Below are 25261 nucleotides of genomic sequence, written 5' to 3'. Positions count from 1 at the left end.
TGAAATATTCCCTCATGGGGTCGGTGCGCATAAGCGCTTGAAATTTACTGAAAAAGGCGTCCTCAGGAGATTGTTTCGGAACCTGAGGAGGCCTCTCATGAGGTGGACAAATCCAGGGACGCAACGGGGAAGGGTGCCACACTGGCCCCTCCGCTGATGTATCCACATAAATCAAGGGAGCCGCCCCCCCGCGGGCAACGAAACATTGTGCGGAAGAGAAATCCGGGCGTTCCAATCATAAACAGGCCGGTAAGGATGCGCACAAGGGACCTTAGGTTCACCCGAAGAACCGAACCCTACACCAGGGGCCAATGGCGTAGTTGTAGGGGTAGTACCTAAAATGGCTGCCGTGGTCGTGGCGGGAACAGGCACCATTTTGTCCTCATCTGAGGGGAACTGCGGCACGTGAGGAAGTGAGGCAGGGGTCCCCGTCGATGGATCAGGGGTCTTAATTTTAGCCTTAACGTAAGGAACCTCGGCAGAGCCGGTACGATGGGGCCTGGAATGTTTCTGTGACATACCAACCGCCAACTGAGCCTTCGAAGGAAGAGCCTCGGCACTGCCGGTAAAAGAAGAAACTTTCTTTTTTGCCCCCTCAACAGATCTGGTGTCACCATAAGTGCGGGAACGGTGCACTGTCACCGACAGGGCCTTGCCTGGCCCCTCAGAACTGTTGGTAGCCTTAGCCTCTGTACGAGGGACCTCAGACCTAGGCCCGGTAGAAGCCTTATCGGCACGGGCCTCGAACATGCGTTCGGTAACCTCAAGCCCAGCCAAGACCTCGGGGCGTACCCCGATTTTGTTTTTGAGGGAAGCCGAAAGAACGGCCTCAGAGCAAGCTCCGGTACCCCACGACTTAGTAGAACTGGGTCTACACACAGCCCCCACAGTTACTCTATTAAGGCCTTACTGGTCTCTATGAGTTGTTCTTGCATGGCTATCTGTCTATGGAGCCTGTCATTCTTTTCACAGAGAACCTCATTGTCTCTGTGCTTCCTGTCTGAATTGGGAGTATTGGGCTGCAGGAGACTCACACAGGTTGTCCCTTTGTTGTTTGAATGCACCAGCTTTCTGGCGCTCCTCATCAAACTCTGCTTAGGATTCTAGGTCCTTAATAATTATTTTCCTCTTTCAAGGATGCTAGGTGGTTCTGTAATGTGATTACCTGCTCTGTGCAGGCTCTATTAAAATGTACCTGTTGTGCCAGCTTTTGTTGGCTCTGTTTTAAAGAGTCCAACCTTTCTTGACATTCTTTTTGCAGTTTCAGTACTTGGGCATCTTGCTCTGCATTAAGAGCTTCAGTTCTTCTTGCAGTCTGGTGGCATCCTGCCTAGCCTCTTTTTCAGCTTCTTGGCTACTCTGGAGACTTTGCTCTGCAGAGTCCAGATTAGTCTGGATTTTCTGCATTGCTTCCCCTTGGCTCTTTGTGAAGTCTACATGGTCTGCATACTTTGCCTGTATAACTCCTACGTGGAGGTACAGGTAGGCCGCTATTTTGGCAATTTTGCATTGCTCCTCTTTTATTTTAGGGGTCATGTTCAGCTCCTTGATTGCTTGATGTAATGGCCCCTTGTCCTGCCAGATATAAAGGTTGGTTTCTGTGTCTTTTTTTATTCCCTGCAGCCATACCCGTTTGTCCTGTTCTACCCATTCACCCCTGACAAACAATTTGTGCAGTAGGTGTTCCCTTGCAATATTGATTTCCACTGGGGTCGCCATTCAGGAAATATTAATTTCCTTCTGACTTATCTCAGGGCTACTTTACTTTTGCAAACCGGCCCAACTCCTTTGAGTATTTCTTTTGAAAGGTGCTTATACAGTGTAGCACAGTATGGTAACCAAACAAGGTGTATGTACCCCGTCAGTTAGCACGCTGTGTTAGACTGTCACAAGTGGTATGTCCAATTCAGGATCTCGCGACGAGCCCCCAAGCTGTAAGTGATTTCAATCCGGCACACACAAGTCAAAGCTCAGCATGTAGTGCACAACTAAATTCCTTATTTATTTTTGTCTAAAAGTTCATTATTCTGAACGATATACCACTCATATCACACCCTTCTCCTGGAACCCCCCCTCCACTCCCCCGGTCACACTGAACCAGGAATAACTGGTTGGCAAAGGTATTATGTATTATGTATGTATAAATGTATTATGTATTTAAAATGTAATCACAATATGTTTTAATAGAGATACAGCAATCACCAATGGGGTGACAGAACACTGAAGTGTTGGTTCAGATCAGATCGCACTGTGGTTAGCAGTTCCCCTTGCAACACCCCTCTAGCCCCCCCCCAATAGGCGAAGTAAAGAGATAGGAGGAGAGAGCAGGTATTCAGGAATGGCACAAATCAAATAGAATATCAGTCCCACTTTCCCCCAGCAAACAAGAGAAAAACGGAATTGACTTTCAGCTGTCAGACTGGCTTTCAAGATTGTCTTTAGAATGGACTGGGCACAAAAACACTATGTTCAAAAATACTGAAATTGTTATAAATTCCTATGGGAGCCGCTTTGGATAGTTGCACACAAGCACCAGCAATGATTTGGTCAACAGAAAACAATTGAAATCTTAAGGTCCAAGTCGGAAGCAGTAAAAAGCCATTTACACGTGTAAACATTTCTCAAAATGAAAATTTGTGGCAAACTTTTCTGTGCACAATATTCGCGATAACGGGAGAATCGCACTGATTTGCAATGTTCTGGGTGCTATGGATAGCTATGGATGTTGGCTACAAGTAGGAATTGAAATTTTGCTTCTATCACAAAAACTGAGGGAGTTCGTTTTTTTAGTAAAGGTCGTTTTTTAAAAATAGGCCCAAGAATGAAAAACAGAAATGCACTTTAAAAAATGACAAATGAGTTTGCTTACACTAGAGGATGACTATGAAGAAGCGAATACCACACAGGGATTACAGTCACTGGATCAGGGTGACCACCTGATAAGGAAACCCGACTTTGTCAGATGAGAAACAAAGAGGCAGCGCAAAGATAGTTCTAACAGTACTGGTTCTGAAGGAGAGATAGGATGGGGTGGAGCTAGGGATAAGACAAGGCCAAGATACTCCCAACAATACGGGTTCTGACTGAAAGATAGGATGGGTCGGAAATAGGGACAAGACTATGCCAAGGACATATGAAATGGGACACAGTTCTTCCTATTTATACTCACTGGATACGTTTTTAAATGGGACTGTCAGCTCTGGTCAGGACTGGTCTGGTCTAAGAAAAACAGCACTTCAGGCATGGGACTGGATCGTCTAGGCCGGTCGACGGATTGGCACAGGATCTGCTCTCCTAGTCTTGTGGGTATTTGGATCAGCTGGATGGCGAGTTCCTTAGGCAAGTGAAGCAAGAGACTAGATTAAAAAAAACCTAGTCATACAGCCGCCCTCTCTAAAAACCCAACAAGGGTCTTGTAGTTCTGAGCAGGTTTTTTGGTAGCAGTAATGATTCACTTTTTCAGCTGCATCGGTTTAGTAAAGATACCAATGAATTAGCAGTTTTGGTAAGAAAAGTATGTTTATCAAAAACAAATTGCAAGAAATATCAAACAAAGGAAATCACTAATCACATCTTAGTGAGGACGCGGCTGCCACTTCTCATATTTTTGAATAGACCTAATTTACCAATGCATTTCGGAGCATAGAGCTCCTTCATCAGGGTAAGTCTAATCTAAATTGAAAACATCAAACAAAGTGTAACACAACATGTTGTAACATACAGTTAAAGAGGTGAAGACATAAGCATAAAAATGTATAATCACATACCAAAAACGGAGGCAGGTTCAGGTCAAGTAGTGATATGCAGATAGAAAAGAGAACAACCAATAAGTGAAATAATGTAGAAAATCAACAATAATACTCAATAGTCAAAAAAGAAATTAAGGAGAATTACCTCACGAGAAGTGTGTGGTCAAGCGGGGCAACAAATGCAGAATCAGTGGCAGACGTGAAGTCTGCTACGAGTAACAACAGCGTGTGATACGCGACCAGAACTAATGATCAATCTGTAAAAAAAAGGACGTGTTAAGAGAAGGATATGAAAGGCACGGCAAGGAAAAGAAAGACAGCATGTGCGAGTACCTGAAAGGCAGAATCCGGGTCTGCCGCAGCCGTAGAAACGCTGCGGCGCATCGCTATGTCTAAGCGTTGCTATGGAAACGCTGCAATAAAATGACACGTGACCGCATCGCTCCGGCAGAAGGCGCGATGCGGCACGTTCACAAAAAGAACTGCATATGGGGTGTCTGGGCGCGTGAAAAACAATTATCAGCACTGCAGAGGGTAAGAAATGAAAAGTGGTCACATAAAAAGTGCACGTAAAAAAAATTTCTGAATGACATACATAGAAAAAAATACTAATGAAATTATTCAATCGAACAGTGTCATAAATAAAGACAGGCACTGGTTGTGAAAACAAATATAAAGTCATGGTCAAGGTGCCATGTATAAAAATTGTAGCTGGTAATACTCAAGTGAGTAAGTATGCATTTTAGCCGCAATGGGTGGCACCAAAGGTGTCACCTTCGGTCCCAGACAACTGTCCGGGAGGGGCGGCACCGATGTAAGAGCGCAGAAAGTGCTAAAGTTACAATATAACAAATGCATACATAAAGATGACAAAAAAATGCTGAGAAAACAACTATGGTGGCATAAAGCAGAAATGGACTGCAGTACATGTCAAAAAACCACATATAAATGGATAGTTCTGGCATTACGCCAAGGACAACAATGCTTGCGTATTATAGAAAATGCTGATCCGTATGTAACGTGCAAACACATCATCAGGCGATTCAGAAACAGTGTATATATATCACATGGAATCAACAATAGTACATCAAATTCAAATATAGCAATGGTAGTTAATTTCTTCATTGAGGCCATTGGGATACAGGCTTCCCAGTCTATCAATCCAAAATGTCTCTTTGGTTAAGCCGATTGCCCAAATCTTCATGAGGATTTACTTTGTTGAGTTCTTCCAGGATCAAGAACCTGATTTGTGTCAAATTGTGCCGTTTCTCGTTCCAATGTCGAGCCACTGCGGAGTTAGGATTCGAGTTACGTATGCAGGAATGATGCTCGTTCCAACGTACTTTAGCTGCTCTCGTGGATTGGCCAACATAATATTTTCCACAGGGACACTTTATTCCATAAATGATGTTCATGCTATCGCAAGTGCTGAATGTCTTTAGTAAGATCTTGTTGCCTGTGCTGGGATAGTATACCATGTTACCCTTAATTACCAGACTGCAGTTGGCACAATGTAGGCAGGGGTATGTCCCCGTCCGTTGGGTGTTAGGTTCTTTCAAGGGGGGCCTTGTGCGAACAAGTTCGTCACGTAGATTCCCGCTTCTCTGGTAAGCAAATACCGGCAGTTGCTCAAACAATTTCTGCACTCTGACATTCTTAAAGATGCTCCAATGTTTCTTAATAGAATTCTTGATCTTATTGCTTTGGACCGAAAATCTTGAAACATATACCGGTGTTTTAAGTTCTCTTTTCGGTTTGGTGGTGTTGGACAATAATGTGTCGCGATCCAGAATGTTCACTCTTTGGGATGCTAAATCGAGTTCTTTCTTCTTGTAGCCACGTAGTAGAAATTTGTCTTTCATAGCTGATTGTTGAGCTAAACATTCTGCCGGATCACTTACTATCTTCTTAACTCGTAGGAGTTGACTATATGGTAAATTCCTTAGAAGGCTAGGTTGATGGAAACTGAGACGGTGTAATAAGTTATTCCGATCAGTGGTCTTGCGGAACAGAGTGGTGCTGTAGCTGGTGTCTTTCTTCTCTATGAGAACATCGAGAAAAGTAATTTGATCCTTAGATATCTCGCTTGTGAACTGAATGTGTGGGTCAATGCTGTTCAGATATTCAAAAAAGACCTTAAATGTATCTTCAGTGTCTGTCCAAATCCAAAAATATCGTCAATGTAACGTAACCACAAATGGATATTTTGGTTCCAATCTTGCTCATCTATTATATGATCTGTTTCAAATTTATGCATAAAGCAGTTAGCGTATGACGGTGCCATGGTGGCCCCTTTCGATGTGCCGGAGATCTGTAGAAAGAACTTGTTGCGATACTGAAAGTATGAATTTTCTGCAATTAATTGAAGAGTCAAAATGAATTCCTTCTGTGCACGAACTGCTGGTGTTTCTAGTAAGAGCCATTCTACAGATTCAATGCCGAGATCGTGGGGTATGGATGTATATAAACTCTTGACATCAATTGTAAACATAAGGTGTTCTCGTCGAAATGTTGTATTGTTGAGAAAATGTGAAGTCTCTCTGATGTAAGTGGAGTTTTTTTGTATTAGCAGTTGAAGAAAAAAGTAAATGTAAACTCCCAATGGGTGGTTGATGCTGTCCATGCCAGCGACTAGGGGTCTCCCTGGGGGTTTAGCCTGATCTTTACGGATTTTTGGTAATGTATAAAAGTTAGGAATCCTGGGATGGGTGTTATTGAGAAATTTAGGAGTTACCATCCCAGCACAGGCAACAAGATCTTACTAAAGACATTCAGCATAATTTATGGAATAAAGTGTCCCTGTGGGAAATATTATGTTGGCCAATCCACGAGAGCAGCAAAAGTATGTTGGAACGAGCATCTTTCCTGCATACGTAACTCGAATCCTAACTCAGCAGTGGCTCGACATTGGAACGAGAAACGCCACAATGAGACAAATCAGGTTCTTGATCCTGGAAGTACTCAACAAAGTCAATCCTCATGAAGATTTGGGCAATCGGCTCAACCAAAGACAGACATTTTGGATTGATAGACTTGGAAGCCTGTCATCTTTATGGTATACTTGTATGATGCTGAGAATCCACACCTAGTCGCTGGAACACAGTCTAATTTTGGCAAAATACATATTTACACATGTGCAACCTCTATAGAAATGACATATACAGATTGCATAGTTTACATAGCAGCTATTCCTCAAAACTTCGTAGCTGTGGGATCATGTTTCCCCTTTCTACGGAATTTGTCCCTTTTCGCTATGAACACACTTTTCAATTTTTATGCAGTTTCCACAAATGTGCAGGTTTAACGTGGGAATGAGTGTATAAAGCTTCACAATTCTAGTGGAAATACAGACCCCATAAACCCACATTTATTGCCATTCCTGTTCAGAATAAGCTACACAGTTGTACTAAGTTTTCAAAGGTAGCGCTAAAAATTAGGTTAATTAATCTGCCATTTTCAGATTTTGCACCCCTTTTGATAATAAGTTATACACCTTCTAAAAATGTCCATTACATATCCTGTTAACGCCAAATGGTCCGTCTTTGTCCCTCCTTGAAGCATGTGGTGGCCCCCTCCTTTGGAATTTTTCTTCTGTCAGCCAGGAGTTTTCTGTGCTCCAGCAGTTTTACGGCCTTTCACACCTTCAATGTCCTGAGTGGAGGATGGTCATTGTTCCTTTGCCCTTAGGATCAGATTCTGTTCAAACCCCGCAATTAACACCTCCCCGTGAGTTCCTGCTGAGAGAAGGCCTTCCTTCTGGAAGAAAAACCTGCTATTCCAGTTTTGCAGCTTCAGCCAAACTAATTAACTTTTAAATTTAGCAAAAAACACATCTGTTGCATCACATACAAATACATTTCTTTCTTGGCCTTAAAATCTGTGGAATCAAAACCACAACTACAATCTGTATTCCTTTTTGGCAACAATCCTGTGGCGGTTTGCTAATTCAGCAGACTTTTAGTTTTAGGTCAAATTGAAGCTTCCTCAGTTCTCCTCTGACAGATGTCATTCAGGCGTCCCAGGGTACTGCACCCAGATTTTGGCATGGCTGTCAGTGTTCAGACAATCCAGTTTTCTGATGAATGTTTTGCTCTTTATATCAAGACTTTGTACGTTTACAATGCTTCATTAGATACATGACTTTCAGCACCAGGCAAGATTGTGAAGGTTGAAGTGTTGTGTTATAGGCATTTTGGAGTTTTTGGGAACAAAACAAATTATTTGTAGGCACATTTTTGGGTTTCATTTGCAAAGTGCTGCTTTTCTCTGTGCACTCTGTTTGCTGGTCATGGGACCCACTGGCACATTTCTGCAGGATGTGCTCTATTCCACTGCCCATGCACCATGGGTGGCAAGTTGTGTATCCCTCCTTTTTGTGTGCTGAGGCACACGGTTTCTGTAGGTTTTTGGCACATACAAGTGTTTTGCTGCCCTTGTTGCCGTTTCTTTCCCCATAACCGGTAGGGTGATGCCACATAGTATAGCGGAGTGGATCAATACATCCCACAGTCAGTAAATTTAAAGAGATTAGTAAAGCCAATTTAACTTTACATGCTCTGGGAGACAGTAGTCGGTCCCAGAGAAGGTGTTTATACCTTGGGAAGTCTGAAAGACAACTCTGTCACTGCACTGAAGGTGCAGTATGACCCATAGAAAAAGATGATTCCTATGGAGTTGTTTAAAAACTCCATAACCAAAGAACACAAAAGTAGAACACAAGTCAAAATACATAAAAGAGTGGGGGAAAAAAAGGCTCACTCTTTCCAGGGAAAAAAATCAAATCCTAGAAATCCAGCAAAGTTGCTAGGGGTCTCAAAAAGTAAGGGAAATTGCCACATATTGAGAATTCTCCCTAACGCAGGTGATCCTCAGAACAAGCCCCAAAAGGTACTGGCAGTAATTTAGAGACACAGGGATAGTAAATATTGGGTGGAGTTTCGTTTTGACAGAGCATTTTAGGTCATGACCATACTTAGGCCTTAAAGGGACCTCTGGGTTACCCCTGGTTCAACCACGCTGCAAAAAGCCTCTTTTGCGTGACTGTTAGACAGATAACCAGGTCAGGTAGCCTGTGGAGGGGGGTGAGGAGAGGTGGAAGTTCACTTACTCAACGCTTGTTGTTCAGGAACGTCTTAAACTATGCCATCAGAAGAGGTCTTTCCACATAACAAGGCAACTGCAATGTTCATAGTCCCCTTTCATCCATATATTTGGATGTTGTCCCAACTGCTATGCAATCTGATAACTGTAGTAGCATGAGCAGAGGCGCCAAGCGTGATCTGAGATTAGGGACACAAGAAAAACTGCATGTGGGTCTGCACTAGAACAAAAAACACCTCTTCCCTTCCGGCTTGTGGGGCCTTAGCCAATGAGCAGGAACAATACAAAAAGTGTGTAAGAATTTAGGAGCACATGCTTCAGCCCAGTCAATGGTAACCAAAAGCACTTCGGTTTGGGGACATGGGAGGGAGGTGCACTCTTAAATGTTTTGCTGGACAACAAGCGTACTCATTTACTGTCCCTTTTACTATGGACCAAATATCTAAAGTATGGACGAAAGGGGGATCAGATGTAAGAATAATGTAATTACCACTGCCTCCCTGGCTCTAATTTGTTATTCCTCGCTTTCAGATGTGTCTGCGCATTTGTTCTTTTCCTGGAATAGCAAACAGGGGTACCATGTCCATAAATACAGAGAAGAAATAGTGGGTAGTTTTGAATTGCCCCAACCCTTAAATCCCAATTAAATATTTAGTAGATAAAATTCACACAGCCTCGCACATTTATCAGACAAAACATTTATTTGTTATATTTCCATTGTGAGGGATGAAGTTACTTTAGCACTGATAAGTGGAATCTCTGTTATTAAGCACTTTGAAATACAATGCAAGAAAGTGGAATGATCTCAAGATTGATGCATTAAGACACCAATTTGTGGCAAGCATTATGCTTCTAATTTCACTGACTCCAACACCCCACATGCCTCTTTATATTCTTCTGCTTCATCTAGGTCCTTTTCACTCTCCTGAAACGAGAAAGAATAAAAAATTAAAAAATAATTTTTTTAAACAATTACACCATTTGCAACGATGCGTGTGCACATTTAGTTATAAGAAAAAAAAGCAGGCACACAGGATTTCTCCAACGCTTAATCTCGGCAGGGAAAAACTGGAAAGCTAAACAAACACTCAAATCTCAGACGGCAGTTTAGAGACAAACTGTGACTTACATAACCGTGACATAGGTCAAGCTATCCATATTTTCAAAGACATCCACAAATCTACCCATATCAAAGGTAGAACTCTAAACTGGCTCTCACACATCAATTGCTCTATTGACCTCCTATCTAATGACCCATGCATCTGGTCAGACCACCACAAACTAACCTTTACTATCAAAGCTAACACTACTCACTTAGCGCCTACCATCGCCCCTGCCATCTGCACGAGAAACAAGAAAGACATTACTCCCGACAAACTCCTACCTATTCTACTCCCCATATTGAATAATATTGATTCAGATGCAGACCCTACAGCTCTAGTGGACACCTACAACCAGGCTATACTTAAAGCTCTGGACTCCATTGCCCCGCTAAAACTGCGGAAACCGAAACCACAGCGTCACCTTAACACATGGTTCACGCCACAGTTAAGAGAACTACGTAAGGCCAAAAGAACCGCTGAGGCACTCTGGAAAAAACATCCCACAGCTCCGAACAAATCTGAACTAACCTTAGTATCCTCTAGCTACAAAGAAGCCATACTCCTAGCCAAAAAAGACTCCTACAACAAAAGGATTACACAAGCGGAATCCAATACTAAAGAACTCTTCAAAATACTCAAAGAATTAGAATCCCCTATTGCCCCGACTGACAAAGGTATTACTGACGCACTATGGTGTAGCAACATCCAGAAAGCCTTATTAGATAAAATAGCCTGTCTACAATCCAAAATTAACGCAAAAAAATCTGTGCTATCTGCAGACCCTAACCACAAACAACTGCCTAACATACCTCCAACCTTCCAAATGATTTGTAAACCTTTCAGCTTCTCACCCCTTTCAACGTGGGAAGTAGAAAACATCATCAGGAAACTGAAACCTTCAAACTGCCAAGGCGATGCCTGCCCTGCCCCGATTGTTAAAGCAGCTGCACACGATCTGGCGCCATTCATTACCACTCATCAATGCCTCTTTCAAATCTGGAATAGTTCCTGACAATCTTAAAGATGCTTGGGTCATTCCACTCCTTAAAAAACCTACGCTTGACCCAGCTAACCCGTCTAATTACAGACCAATAACGACGGTACCTTTCCTATTAAAAATACTGGACAGAGCAGCCTACCTACAAATACAGGCTTATCTAGAAGCCAACAATCTCCTAGGGCTCAGGCAATCAGGCTTCCGACCAAGACACGGTACGGAAACTGCACTTATTGACCTTACCACCCAGATCCAAACCTTGAAAGACCATGGCAAACTTGCACTCCTTTTATTGCTTGCCCTGTCAGCAGCGTTTGACTTGGTTAACCATCAAACACTTTGCCAACACCTGAAATCTGCAGCCCACTTTTCAGACGCAGCCACGGCATGGATCAGCTCCTTCCTGGCGAACAGAACCATGAGGGTCTTCTCTCCCACAGATTCCGCCGAGCCGGCCCCAGTACCTTGTGGTGTCCCGCAAGGCTCATGCGTGTCCCCGACACTTTATAATATATTCACGAAACCCCTCTTCGATATCCTAGACTATCTGGGTGTCACGTATACCAACTACGCGGACGACACCCAGATACTCTTTCCCATCACGGGTGACTACGAAATAGACAGCACGACCCTCAATGAAATCTACTCCGTTATACAAGCATGGATGGCACACCATGGCTTGTGTCTTAATGACGATAAAACCGAGCCGATTATCTTGGGCACTCATGCCAAACTTAAAAATCTCAATCCTTCATTCAAAGCATTTACCATAGATGGCAATCTCATCTCAGTCTCTAATAACACTAAAACTCTTGGTATTTACATCGATGCTACCTTATCCCTCTCTAAACAAACTAACGCAGTAGCGTCAGCTGCCTACACTTGCAAGCTTATCACTGCATGCAGACCATTCATCTCCGCACCCAACTGTATCACTCTAGCGAGAGCTCTAGTCCTTTCCAAAATAGACTACTGCAACGCCCTTTACTTGGGCACCAGCCATAAAAATATGAATAAACTACAAGTAGTCCAAAACAATGCAATCAGAGCTGCCCTGAACATCCCCAAAAAAGCACACATATCTGAGACCAGACGTAACCTACGCTGGCTCCCTGTCAAGCACAGAATATCACTGAAAACGCTTGCCCTCACACACAAAGTCAGGGCTAACCTTGCTCCAGCATACCTCACTAACCACTTCACACCACACTCCGCCTTGAGACCTCTTAGAGCAGCCCAAACTTACACCTTGACCATACCGAGATTTAAACTCCTCAACTCGGGTGGAGCTAGCTTCCCAGTACAAGCATCCAAACTATGGAACACCATCCCCCCACATCTACGACAGAACCTTCATTCAACCGGTTCAAACATAGCACGAAGTGTTGGCTCCATAACACGGACTCCTGACAGCTTAACTTCTGCGCATGCACTTGCTTATTATGCCAGTTCCTACCTGTAACCATTTTGGAACCTGGCCGACTGTATTGTTTTGATTGCACACTTATGTAACTGTAACCTTCCTGTAACTGTAACGTAACTCTGTTTAACTGCTCCCCTGTAACCAGCTCTACCTTACGCGCCCATATGCCCCAGGGCCTGGCTGCACTTTATAAATAAACTAAATAGAAATACAAATACAACCTAGCGACAAACTACCACAGACATAACTGGTCCTTTTCTGGAATGTCATGTGTAAAGCTTCTCAAATATACTAGACACAAGATCAGAACAGAGACATCATCCTATGCGATTATTGTACATGTAGATGGTATTAATACTACTTGATTTATCTTCCATAGGTGATCCCTTTGTACTGAAGCGAGTTGGCTAGAAGCCACATACATGCATCCATTTACTTTATCCCAAACGGTTAAACCCATTGTTCATGCTGGTAAGCTTCAGTGGATAATCAATTGCTTTTGCATGCATCATTTTCTGTCTTGGCTCACCATAATATAGCTCATTTGATTTTGGTGCAGCAGTCTCCATATTGAACACTATCGTAATTGCCCCAAGCATCATCTTATTTAGCAATGTGGTTCACAATCGTGAACCATTTATGATAGGTGGGATATCTGATTTGACCAAGTCCTACAATTTCAAATTCAAAATTGTCAAATGTGGCAAATGATCCACCAACCCCCCTACTTACCCGTTGGTGGCACACCTCGATGTGCGACACTGACTCCATCCCTCTGCGATGCCAGTTCCCTTCACTTACGTGGATGGGAACTGGCGTAGCAGGGTCCCTTTTTTTGGTTTTTTTCAGGTGCGGGGGACACCCATGCACCCACCAATGCCATTGTAGTGAACAAGTGTGCGGTGGATACCTCGCTCCCCTTGTTCACTATATTGGCACTGAATGAGAGATTTAATTGACATTTTCAGCTTTTCGAAATTTTTGTGCAGCCAAAATTCAAACAAATCTCCCATTCGTTTTTTTTAAATTTACGGATACCTGCGAGTGTCCAGATGCTTCACAACATTATGAAAAAGTGAGGTGGCCAGCTTGCATCGTCATAGGTGGGCACGATCCGATTCAACCATCGAGCTGGATTAAAGTGTATTGTGCCTATCAAAGTCAATAGCCTAAATCTCGAAGCAGACTAGGATAAAGAAAACCTGCCTAGTGACAAAATATCTTTTAGATACAACTGCTGATGTTTAGCACCAAGATATCTACATCTAGAAATAGCTTGGAGTTACTGTCTTGAATATGACTAAACACCTAAATCAGCACTACTGTCAATTAAAACAGATCCCATTATACCCATGGCACTTTTAAACTAGAAAGCTTTGTGATGGAATAATCTATGATCAATGGTTTTGTTTGCATAATTAGCAGAGGTTGTGGTAACAGATGTAGTAGTAATCTTAAATATCTGTGGGCATCAGACTCAATTTAGTAGTATCAGTGTTCAGTGCAGAAGAGCAGCACCATATGTTTGCCACTACCAGAGCTTGCACAACTACACCCAACTTTATTCTTTGAGAATCAATTATGGTGATATTGCAGACAGTATTTCCTCTCATCTTTGGCAACTAATCATTAACACAGGCTGTAGACATCCTAAATGATACAGTGGTTACCCCTCTTCATTTTTAACAATATCTTTATTTGGACATAGTTATTCAAAACATGGGGTCTAGATATGTATGCAGCACTGTATAATGATAAACTGTAATAACATTGCCTTAAAAAAAGCACAATTGATGAATTCAGTAACTGTCTTTGTGATGGATACAATCTTGCTTCTAGATTACCAATTTCATTAAAAACAGCCACAGGGGTCATCAATGTCATTACGATTCCACAAAGTGACAATGGCACCAAAAGTAGCATCCCTAACACGTCTATTGAGCCATCACTTAACTTGTTCCTCAGTTCCACACTATTTCTGGATGCCACAGAGGTTGACCGATATGGAATTCAAGATTAAACGCATCACTTGCAAATTAGGAGGTACACACAGAAGAGTGGGGTAGGAGCAATCAGAAATATGTAGGAAAAAAAGACTGTATTCTTAAGAACGACTGTTACCGAAGTATGACAGATTTCCATACTATAGGCAGAATGCCTCAGATTTCTTTTGCCATTTTAGGAGCTCTAGTAAAGGGATACTGCCAATAAGTCAGATCTGCTAATCAGTTTCAATTTCAGACAGTGCTCGGTTTTAAAAAACAGTGTTTATGGGTTTGTACATAGATGGGCCTGCTGGCTACTGGGTGTATAATTGAATTTAGCAACATGTAAAAGACACCATGTATACCTGCTGCTGACCACCAGTAGGTGGTATGCCAGCTACATGCAACCAATGGAGGTAACTTTTAGAAAGTGCTTCAGTCGATTATTTCCCCAAGTGTAGATCAGCGCCTGAATCTCGCTGACTCTGTGAGCTGAGGTAAGACTGACTAGTAAGGCTGTCTGGATGGTGACCAGCCTAATGTTCACGGACGTCGCCTCTGAAATATATACCACCTTTCACAAGGACAAGATTGTCATGCGAACGCACCTGGCATTTCTGCCCAAGGTTCAAACTGCATTTCACTTGAACGAGGAAATAGTCCTTCCTACGTTCTTTCCCGACCCCAAGGACAAAGCACAGAGTGCTGCACTGCCTGTATGTCAGGCGTGCCCTAAAATTCTACTTGGACAGGACCAAGGGCTTCCGCAAGTCGGACGCCCTGTTAGTCACGTTCGGCGGCTCGAGGCCAGGCTATCGGGCCTCTAAGGCTTCCATATCCCACTGGATGGTCTCTGCCATCAAAGCATGAGGGTCAGCACAAGCCGCTCCCGGCCAACATGCATGCCCACGCAGTCAGGGCCAAAGCAACGGCCATCGCATTCCAACGCCATGTCCCTTGGCAAGTCATAAGCAGGGCGGCCACTTGGGCCTCTCCCTCTGCTTTCTACAAGTATTACTGTTTGGATGCCGGCTCTAGATCTGATGCAGCTTTTGGACAGGCAGTTCTCAGGAACCTATTTGCTTAAGCAGGGTGTCCTCTCCACCCTGGGGCTACAATCAGTTGTAATCGCCCATACAGTATGGAGGCAAGGGGATGGGACGTAAGAGTAATTCTCAGTTACTGCACGCGGTACAGGACTCCCAGCCGTGGTAAGGGCCATGGCAGCAGAGGCAGGGAGCGTGGGGGTCAGATGTAGGGAAGAGCCCCTTGCAGGCTGAGCACCTGCTGACGTCAAACTGTGCCGGGGAGGAGCGTGCGCCAGAGGACATAGGAATCTGATTAAAGACAAAAAAAAAGACAAAAAGAAAACACTTCTCCGGGGAAGAACGTGTGGAATTCCAAGGCCAGAGGCCTAACCCAGGAGCACTGGTGAAAGCGGTCCGTCCCAGTCGACGCGGAAAAGAGGACTGAGGAGTGGCACCAGAGGGCAGAGTCAGGGGAGCCCATGCTCCCATTGCCACTCCCCTGTGCTCCTCTAAATTTAAAGGAGGAAGAAGGTTTTTTCTGGTAAAAAAAGGTTGCGTCTCCCGTCCTTAGCTAGGGACGCCCATGCAGTATGGAGGAAAGGGGACGGAACCGAAGAGTACAATACTGAAAGGACTGGCTCCTCCAACATTGAGAAGTTGTGTGGGTCTGTTGCGGTTGTTGAATTGCTGTGCCCAGCGATTTTGCCACAGTTTGAGGATTTAAAGTTTTCCAAGCTTTCATCAGCCTAGGAGCCAAACAAATGAGAGCCATCGAAAGGCATGTTCAGTAGCCTTGTTTGGACATCTGGTGCAAAGCCAGACTTGGCCAACCAGGCAATGAGACAGTTGTGATGAATCCAATGGTGTAATCACTCCTTTATAGGAACACAACTCATATGCCAGGAGAATTACTCTACTATTGTTAGTGTTCCATTCTTTTATTCTATTAATAGAATTATGAAACATATTATATGTCAAAACTTCGGTACTCTAACAATTCCATTGTTGTGTACCGTGGTTTTGCAAAACTGGGACCCATACTACCCAAATTACTTAAAAACATATATACTAGCACCCACCGTCACAGACTACTCACAAATTTGTGTCAGCATTTCTAAGTAAGCACTGTAGCATTCCTTCATTCATACCCAATCACACTTAAAGTGCATACGTGCTAAATATCAAACCATGATTTAATGCATCTCATTTATATAAAAAACCATTCTAGGACGTTAATACAAAACACAGCCTGTAATTCTCGTCTTCTGGCATACAAGTTGATGTGTTTATATAGGTTAGAATACCAGGGGTACTCCGAGCCTTCTTCTCCCTGGAATCTCTTTTTCAGTAAATTAGAGTAATCACTCCTTTCCCAGCGGCGACCTCTCCCCACGTGGGCAGTGGACGGCAGCCACTACCCGATACTGCCCCATGGGCGGCTATATGAGTGAGGATCACATGGGGGAGCCAACCGGCAGGTGGGTAGCAGGGCACCATCGAATAAGGCATGGCATTCCCCTTCCTCTCTTGAGGATACCCCATCCATATCCAGTGCCTTAATGGCATGTTAAACCGTCCCCTCCTTCCCCTATGAAAGACACTGAAGACCTAACAAGATTTGAATTATCCTCCACAACTCATGACAATATTTCCTCCGAATCTGCATAGTAGTCATTTAAAACTAACTTGCACCTAAAGACTTCCGAGAACACTCATCCAGAATTTCCATGTAAAATATCCTATAAGAGCAAGAATACTGGGAGGAAGATGAGTGATGTAGAGCGAAAAAAAAGACCAAGAACAAGTGGTGCTATAGTAATTGGGAGCATGTACTTAAAGTCAGGAGATTTACACCGAAGCAGCAGCTGGAGAGAGACCGCTGCTTCTTTCAGTGATGATCGGGAGACCTTGCGGCTACAAGGAGTAGCGTCGGGCCATAAAGTGCCGTGGGGGCATCCGGCTCAGAAGGGGAGAAGAGGGCAGCTGTCCGAAAGATAAGGTATTATGCAAGAGCGCCAGAAGCCAGCACAGGGCTCCTGGAGGTGTGCAGCAGGAGCATTTGCGTACCCAGAGTCTGACATGAAGCAGAGTGGCACAGCAGGAACCGTGGGTCAAAGAGAAGCCGAGGAACGAAAGCAGTGTGGCAAGGGGAGACACCGAACAACTGTCACCGGCTCACCATGAAGGGAATGAAGCACGCCAGGAAGAACCGGTGGGCCCCCTGAAGGGAAGCAGGGACCCTGGGGCTTATTGGCCGATGTGCCTAGGGGGGATAATTGTAATGAAAGCAAATAAGGCAATTGAAAGAGAAGGAACCTATGCACATTCTACTGAAAGGACAACTAAACGAAAAGACACTTTCACAAATATATACAATTAAGAAAAGCCCCGGCAGGAGAGTATCAGGCAGATACAAAGTTAGATAAAGCAGACCCAAGACTATATTACGTTGAATAGCGGGTGAAGTGCCCCCATGAAGAAAAGTCCAGGCAAGACAAATACACCAGGCAGTTGCAAGTGTGTGTACGAAAGCCCTGGTAGGGAAATACAGCAGTGAAGGACAAATTGAAGAATTAAATATATCGCCACAAAAGGGGTCCTGAGAAGGACCAGCTAAAAGCTGTGTAAAACCAGAGAGGAAAGGAGTGAAAGACTAGCAGGGGAGTACACAAGGTATCCTAACAAGATACAGAACCAAGTTGTTTTATGTATCAGATGTGGTGTGAAGGAAGAGAAACCCAAGGAACTGAAAGCTTTGAATATACAACAGATGGAAGAGAAATACAGGGGAAGGGAATCGGCCTTTGCAACAAGGAAATGTATCCCTCTGGAACTTTTGTGTCAGAGTTATATACATGTTTTCCTTCTGAACATTTACCAATCACTTAAGGCCAAAGGCATTACCCTTTTCACCTTAGAGTTTATTTCATTAGCGTGTGACGCACTGAATAGCCCTTTGGACAAGAGACTGTTTTGTTTTGGACATTCTGATATCAACAGACCCTTAGTTTTATTTTTAGGTAGGGAAACACCTCTAGTGCAGGGACAGTCATTCCCCTCTTGCCCCCCCCCCTTTTGTTTTAATAAACGTCTTTGACCAAAACCAGGAATTCCTTCCGTCAGTCTCTCCTGGCACCTCACACAGTACTGGCTGCAATTGCTCAGCTGAATCCAATATGGACTGGAGCGACTGGAACATTGAGTCCTTGCCATCCTTTACAATATTTAGAAAATCCTTTCCTTTCTTCACCATACGGGGTGTGGTCAGCAGCAGCCATAGCCACCACTTCCCACAAAGTGAATGTAAATTAGGACAATGCACACGTGGCACTGAGGGATTTTAAAGAAATCCTACTGGCTGAGAAAACATTTTGCTAGAGTATCAAACATTTTATCGTCACTATCAGGGGGAATTGTAGGGTATGCACCTGCCCTTGAAGTGGCAACCTGCATCACTAGACTCTCCAGAGACAACTGTTTTGATAAGAACTGCAGATCCACACTCACAGGCCAGTATTTCCTGGTGAAATCCTTATTAAGTGGAGGATTTCGATCAGGACTTTCCCAGTTTGCCATGGCTCTGCTCTTCAGAGCAGTGTGGAAAGGGAGAACCGGGTCTTTAGGAGGGCCCTTATCGAAAATATCTGTGAGGTCATCCTGTTTGTAGACCACAGCTGGCCTTCCCCAGCCCAGATGCTCCGTCACTTTGCCAATTATTGCCCTATAGGAAGCATCTGCATGCGCATAAGGCTCTGGGCTCCCAAATTCCACCTCTGGAGAGGTTTCTCGCCCACTAGCATCTCTTAATGAATCTACCAGTTGCTGCATCCTGGACTCCTAAGAAATCAAGGCCTTAGGATCATTGGAGTTTCAAATTCCATTCCAGGCCAAAAGGAGGAGTTTCCTGATCAGTGACCTCCTCTTCATAAATTGCAAGACCGGACTTGAAAGACATACATTACTCACCGTAATTGCGATTACCAATAGATGTCTAAGTGGATACAAGCACCAGAAATTCAGAGTATTTAATTTCTTTTCCGGAAGATCAAAAAGGGAACTCAACATGGACGTGCCTGTAACACTATCCCTACCGTGACGTGTAGTGCACTCATAATCTATCACGCGTCGAGGACCCACTGGTTATTTTTTTGTTCGTCCATGAAGGTGCCTGGTGAGAATGCGCGAGTACAGAAAAAAAGAAGGTGTACGATTTCTGTTATTCAACTCTAAGAGGCAAGGAAGGGTGGGCGCATGTGAATCAAAGCAGATCCAAGCACCAGAAATACAATTACGATGAGTAATGTATCTTCGATGCTTGTGAATCGGCTTAGAATCACATGCTGGGCATAGACTAGCGAGAAGTATCAGGAGGTGGTGGTGATAAAGCACAACTGCAAGGAGATGTCTCAACACTGCCTGACCCACATGGGAATCAGTCTTGGAATGTGTATCTAAGCAGTAAGAAATAAGTTACTTACCTGTAACTTCTGTTCTCCAGCATTGGTATCTTTCATAGATTCAAATGCTGTGAATATTCCCAGTCATCAGGCTGGGAATCCTCGGTAACGGAGGAGTTTAAACTGAAACTTTCAGTCACTTTTAAGATCTAGTACAGTCATGTTCTAGTGAAGTTTTATTAAAGCGTCCTTTCTTCCTCGCTGTATGGACCCAGGGTGCCTGTGCGGGCCCGCTGTGGTGGTACCAGGTTAATTACCGGTTCTGGCAACCTTTGCTGCAATGTGGCCACCAGCGTACTAAGGGTGGTTAATATGATCAAGTGAAATGTCCCTTGGTCGAGCCAGCTGTGGAGTTGGCCGCACTGGAGGTACTTCAGCCCCTGTAGGGGTTGGATGCAGGGGTGGCAACACTGGTGTCTTGATAAGACCTTTTTTCCCACGTGATGACAAAGGCTGCCTCTTAGAAGGTGGCATCCAGCGCTGCGAGGAACAGGGAGGTGACACAGCAGCCGCCAGATCCCTTTCCTCCATTTCATCAGAGGAAGAGAGACTTGGCACCGTCCTGGTGGGGTGGATGAAGTGGTTGTGACACCTGATGGAGCGATGGTCGGGACTATGCAAGATGACACCATTTGTGGACGACCGGGTCGTCTAGGTTCTCCTCAACGGGGTAGTTTGCTTGATTGTCATCGACGGGGTAGATGGTCTTGGCTTGGATGAGAGAGGAAGACTTGGCCAGCGCAGACTTTACCAAGGACATCGATAAGGCTGATTTCACAGTCGATGATGAAGAGTGCCCACCAGATTTTGAAGACTCGCTGGACAGGTTTGCATCCGCTGGGTGGGGGGAAAGGCCTTGGCTGCTCTTGCCCATAGAAACCGCTTGGGCACCGACCTTAGGTGAGTAGGACCAGTCCTTTTAAGACTACCTCAGCTCATCGGACACCTTCCTGCATCTTACTGCTGGCGTGGTCTTTGTGAGACCTAGACCTCTTACTGGAGGTGGTATACCGGGTCGACCTGCCAGAGAGGCATGGCTCTGTACAGAATCCGAGTCATAGGCCCCACAGGCATCCTCGAGTCACAATGAGGCATCAGTGACCATCACACAGCATTTTATTGGAAAAGCTGTGACAGATCTCGCAGTCCTGTATGACATGATGTGTATACAGACATCAGAGACAGTCGTGGTGGTGGTCTTCAATATACACATTCTTCAGGCCACAGCAGGCACATGCCTTAAACAGGCTCTACCTCGTGGATTCAGTGATGAGGTAGGCCCAAATGTGCAGATGGTGAAATTCAAAGTCAACGGCGTTGTGAAACAGTCCACAGAATCTGCACCGTCGCCGTCTGGAAGAAAACGGCGATTTTCGTAACAAAGACTCCCAACATGAACATGCGGTAAAGAAATCTGAAGATGGATGAGAGGGGAGCGGTTAAGGGAGGTGTTCCTATAGGGTGTGGGCAGTATGACGCAAAACAGAAATAACTGTACTAAAGTACAAAAGTGACAAAGTTTCAGTTTAAACTGCTCTATGTTACTGAGGATTCCCAGCCTGACAACAGGGAATATTCGTAAGATCCAATGCTGGAGAAAGTTGAGTAAAGGTGTGGAAAGAACTCCAGGTAGCTGCTTTGCAAACAGAATCTAGAGGAACATTTGCAATGAAAGCTATAGTAGCTCCTGTCCCTCGAGTAGAATGCCATAAAGGGTCAAACTCGCTTAGAAAGAGTAACATATTTGGATACATTTAACAATCCATTTAGAGATTGCTGACTTCGAGACAAGGTACCTTTCTATACCAGCAGCAACGGAGACAAATAATTGATTTGTCTTTCAGTCTCGTTTTGTCTTATTAAGGCAATACATCACCGCTCTCCTAACATCTAGTGGAGGCTCCTTTCAGCAGAGCATGTGGGATGCTGAAAGAAAGTTGCAAGCTCAATGGAATGGTTAACAAGGAACCTGGAAATGAATTTAGGTGCAAAACGTGGTTGTGTGCGCAAAACCACTTTGTTCTTATGATTAGTAACAAATGGGTCTTTAACAGAGCCTCCAGTTCATTAACTGTCCTAAGGGAAGTAACAGCCATCTGAAAAGCAGTCTTATAAGTGAGAGCTAGCTTTTTGCATTGGCTCATACGGAGGGCCCATGATCATAGTAAGGACAACATTCAAGTCCCATCCAGGAGTTGGATTAGACATAGGTCTATTCACCCCTTCCATGAAAGCTTTGATTACCTGGACCTTACAACAGGAAATCTTGCTTTGAGAGGTGGCGTAAGCAGCGAGGGAAGCTAGGTGGACCTTCAATGAGTTAAAAAACGAGTCCTGAGTCCAAGAGGTGAGTTGGATAAATGACTGTGTGGGTGAACAGGCAATTAGGTTGATGTTACGAGTGGCACACCAAATGACAAAGCGTTTCCACTCACTTGCAGAACAGTACCTGGAATTTGGTGTCCATGCCTCTCTAAGAAAGTCCATACACCTTAGAGGCCGTTGGAGATGCCCAAACTATGACCTCAGAAGCCATGCTGCTAAGTTGAGAGTTTGAGAGTAAGGATGAAGTGCTGTCCCATGAACTTGGGATAGCATGTTGTAGGGGCAAGGCAGCTTCACCAGAGGGCAAAGTGACATTCTCATGAGATGTGAGAACCATGGTGGACTAGTCCACATTGGTGCTATCAGGATTAGTGCAACTTGTTCCTGGTGCATCTTGTGAATTATCCTGTTGAGGAGAAGAGTTGGCTGGGTCAGCGAAGCACAAGCAAATCTCCCTGACTGGTTGATCCAGAGACTGTTACCCATGGACCTATTTTGGGGATACCTGGAGGCACAGTCTGGGTATTGTGCATTATCCAGTGTTGATGTGGGCATAATTAGTGTGACCCTTTTCCCAGTTTTACCAGAAAAAGTATGTCGGAGGCGGCTGCAACCCTCTGTTGCAGTGCAGCCTGACGTTTCGTTGGGTCCTTTCCTCATAGCTCGCGGCTCGCCGTTCGCAGCGGATAGCCGTGACTGCAACGGTTTTTCGCCGTCTGCTGCAGCGTGGTGCACGGCGTCCCTGGTGCCAAGGTATGAAGGCGACCGGAGTGCCCTGAGCCGGTGATGCGGTGCAGTGTGACGGCTGGAGTGGGGGGTAGCACCAGCACTGACTACAGTACAGAGGAGCGCTCGATGCTCAAGGGCCCTGTCTTCATCTCTGGACTCCTACCCTGGTGAGTCAGTGCTTCTACTAATGCTTCAGGGCTGACCTCCAAAATAAGTATTGCCCTGACCCTGGCTAATGATTACACAGCACTTTACTTATCCTAACTTGTGGACTTCGGTTTGTGTCATGTCTATAAGAAGGAATTGAGTCGTTAAAAGCCCTACTCGTAGGAAATGTGATGCTAAAAACACCTCCTCTGGGATAAGCATAATGCCTGAGCTGATATCGGCTGAAGGCAGTACTGCGGTCATGTCACCTATTTTCAATAGGGACCACGTATCGGATGCCTTGCCCTTAACAATCGCAGGAGACAGAGGCTGCAAGGCAGGCAAACAAATATGCTCCATGACACGGATAAGATCGATGGTGCGGATTCTCCCCGCAAGTGTATAATCAAGAAACTGGACCGTCAGATTTCTAATCTGGGCTTCATCGGATCGGTGATCCCTGAACCTAAACGAAGAAGGGATAACATTGCCACAAGTGTTCTTCCTTCAACCACCTCCCTTTCAGGAGGGAAAGAGAAACATGGCTATCAAAAAATACTGTTATTTCCTACAACACAGTTGCGTATTGGGCTTAATAACATCTCAGTGGAACATATTACCCATGCCCAGTGGACTCGTATAAAGGTCAATATATCTAAAGACCTCCACTTGTGTAATAGCTTGTCTGTAACTTGGTTGATCTGTTGGATGACTAGGTTACTGATATTCACCCTCCCAAAGTGGATAATGCGTCTCAGACAGATGTACAATCTGTCTCAGCCGCACATCATCAGCCTGTAAAAATTGACAATTCTTGTCAAGCAGCTACACAATTGGAGAGAGCTGATCAATCCTCACAAACTACACTGTGTGTGACTCTCCGGCAACTGATGGCATTATAACCGTACTAATGAAAAATTCCCTTCTGCTGATGACATTAGCGGGCAATTACAGGAGCCTACCTCTAAATTTTTTTGTCCCCGTACATAAATCTCTACCAAAATTCGCCAATCAACCTCAAGTGATGAGTGCTAAACCTAATCAAGTGACTTGGAGACTACACATAGTAAAGTCACAAATGCCAACAATAAAAGTCTAAGTGTTTGTTATGGACCAAAGGAACTTTGTCATTACAAACATTGAGAAGTCAGAAGGAAAAGATCCTAGAGAAGCCTTAGGTAAGAAGGTGCTGACATGGCTTCGCCAGAGAACAGAGCCGCGAGCGGTCAGATCGTTTGATCTGAAGATATTACATAGGATTGAGTTGAGTGACTGGTGTCCTCAATCAAACAGGCACTGTGTCCTTGTGGGTTGTGGGTCTAGTAATCTACTGTATTTAAGTATGTGCCAATATCTTCCCATAGGTTCCCCAAACTGCAACCTGATACTCTGATGCTACTCTGCCGAACTCTAGGGTAATAAGATCAATTGACCTTTAGGAAAAGACAAAAATCTTTTTGCTCAGATATTCACCTAGTGACTGGTAATTGCTTCATTCTCGGATTGACTCGTTTGTTAGATTGGTATTTGTATTGCCCTCTTATGTGACATGTTTTATTTTCGTGTTTGTCCTTTCTGTTTGCGCACTTAAGCCTCCAGGTCAGTGATGTGCGGTATAAATATAATAAAGTAAAGTTGCATAGAGGCTGGATGGCCCCATTCTGCAAAAACGTTGTGCACAATGTGTTCATGCAAGCGCTACTTCTGTTCTACAGGTAGCCGATTATCTCTGCTGAGCACGTCTGCAAGAAGATAGTGCTGCGACAGGAGGAACAGGTGTTGGAGTACCCATTTTCAAATTCTCTGTAACAGTTTGGACAGCCCTGGAGAAGAAGTACCCCGGTTTAAGTAAAAACATGGCCAGGATGCTGTCTGCAAGGACTAGAACTGTCTTTCCTTGCAGTCATGTCTGAGGGATTTGAATAATGCTAGTAGCTCTAACAGGTGGATGTGTTTGTTTGCTGATTGTGACCACATGCTGTGCACGGTCTGTTGTAGAAGGTGAACGCCCCATCCAGACAGGAATGAGTCAGTGGGGAGAGTGGGCTCTACTGCAGGGGTGGTGAATGATTTCCCATTCAAAAGTTTGTCCTTCGGCCACCACTACAGTGATGGAACGAGGGCTCTCAAGACAGCCACTAGCGTTGCACTGACTGTTTGCCTGACACCATTGGCTCGAGGGCTACTCTTGCATAAGACGCATGCGCAGACGGGCATG

The 25261-nt window shown here is 44.4% G+C and overlaps 1 protein-coding gene across 1 annotated transcript in view; it reads right to left on the bottom strand.

Moving 5' to 3' along the window:
* Nucleotides 1-9531: 9531 nt before the first annotated feature.
* Nucleotides 9532-25261, bottom strand: part of TBCA (tubulin folding cofactor A) — a 533913-nt gene continuing 518183 nt past the window's right edge. Inside the window, exon 4 of the mRNA XM_069627425.1 lies at nt 9532-9774. Within this exon, the coding sequence (XP_069483526.1) occupies nt 9694-9774 (81 nt within the window). The 3' untranslated portion in view covers nt 9532-9693. The remainder of the gene's footprint in view (nt 9775-25261) is intronic.

This window comes from Ambystoma mexicanum, chromosome 6p (genome assembly GCF_040938575.1).
Source record: "Ambystoma mexicanum isolate Mex_15411 chromosome 6p, UKY_AmexF1_1, whole genome shotgun sequence".
Taxonomy (NCBI): Eukaryota; Metazoa; Chordata; class Amphibia; order Caudata; family Ambystomatidae; genus Ambystoma; species Ambystoma mexicanum.
The sequence above is the reverse complement of the archived record's forward strand: the minus strand, read 5'-3'. Positions and strand labels throughout refer to the sequence as shown.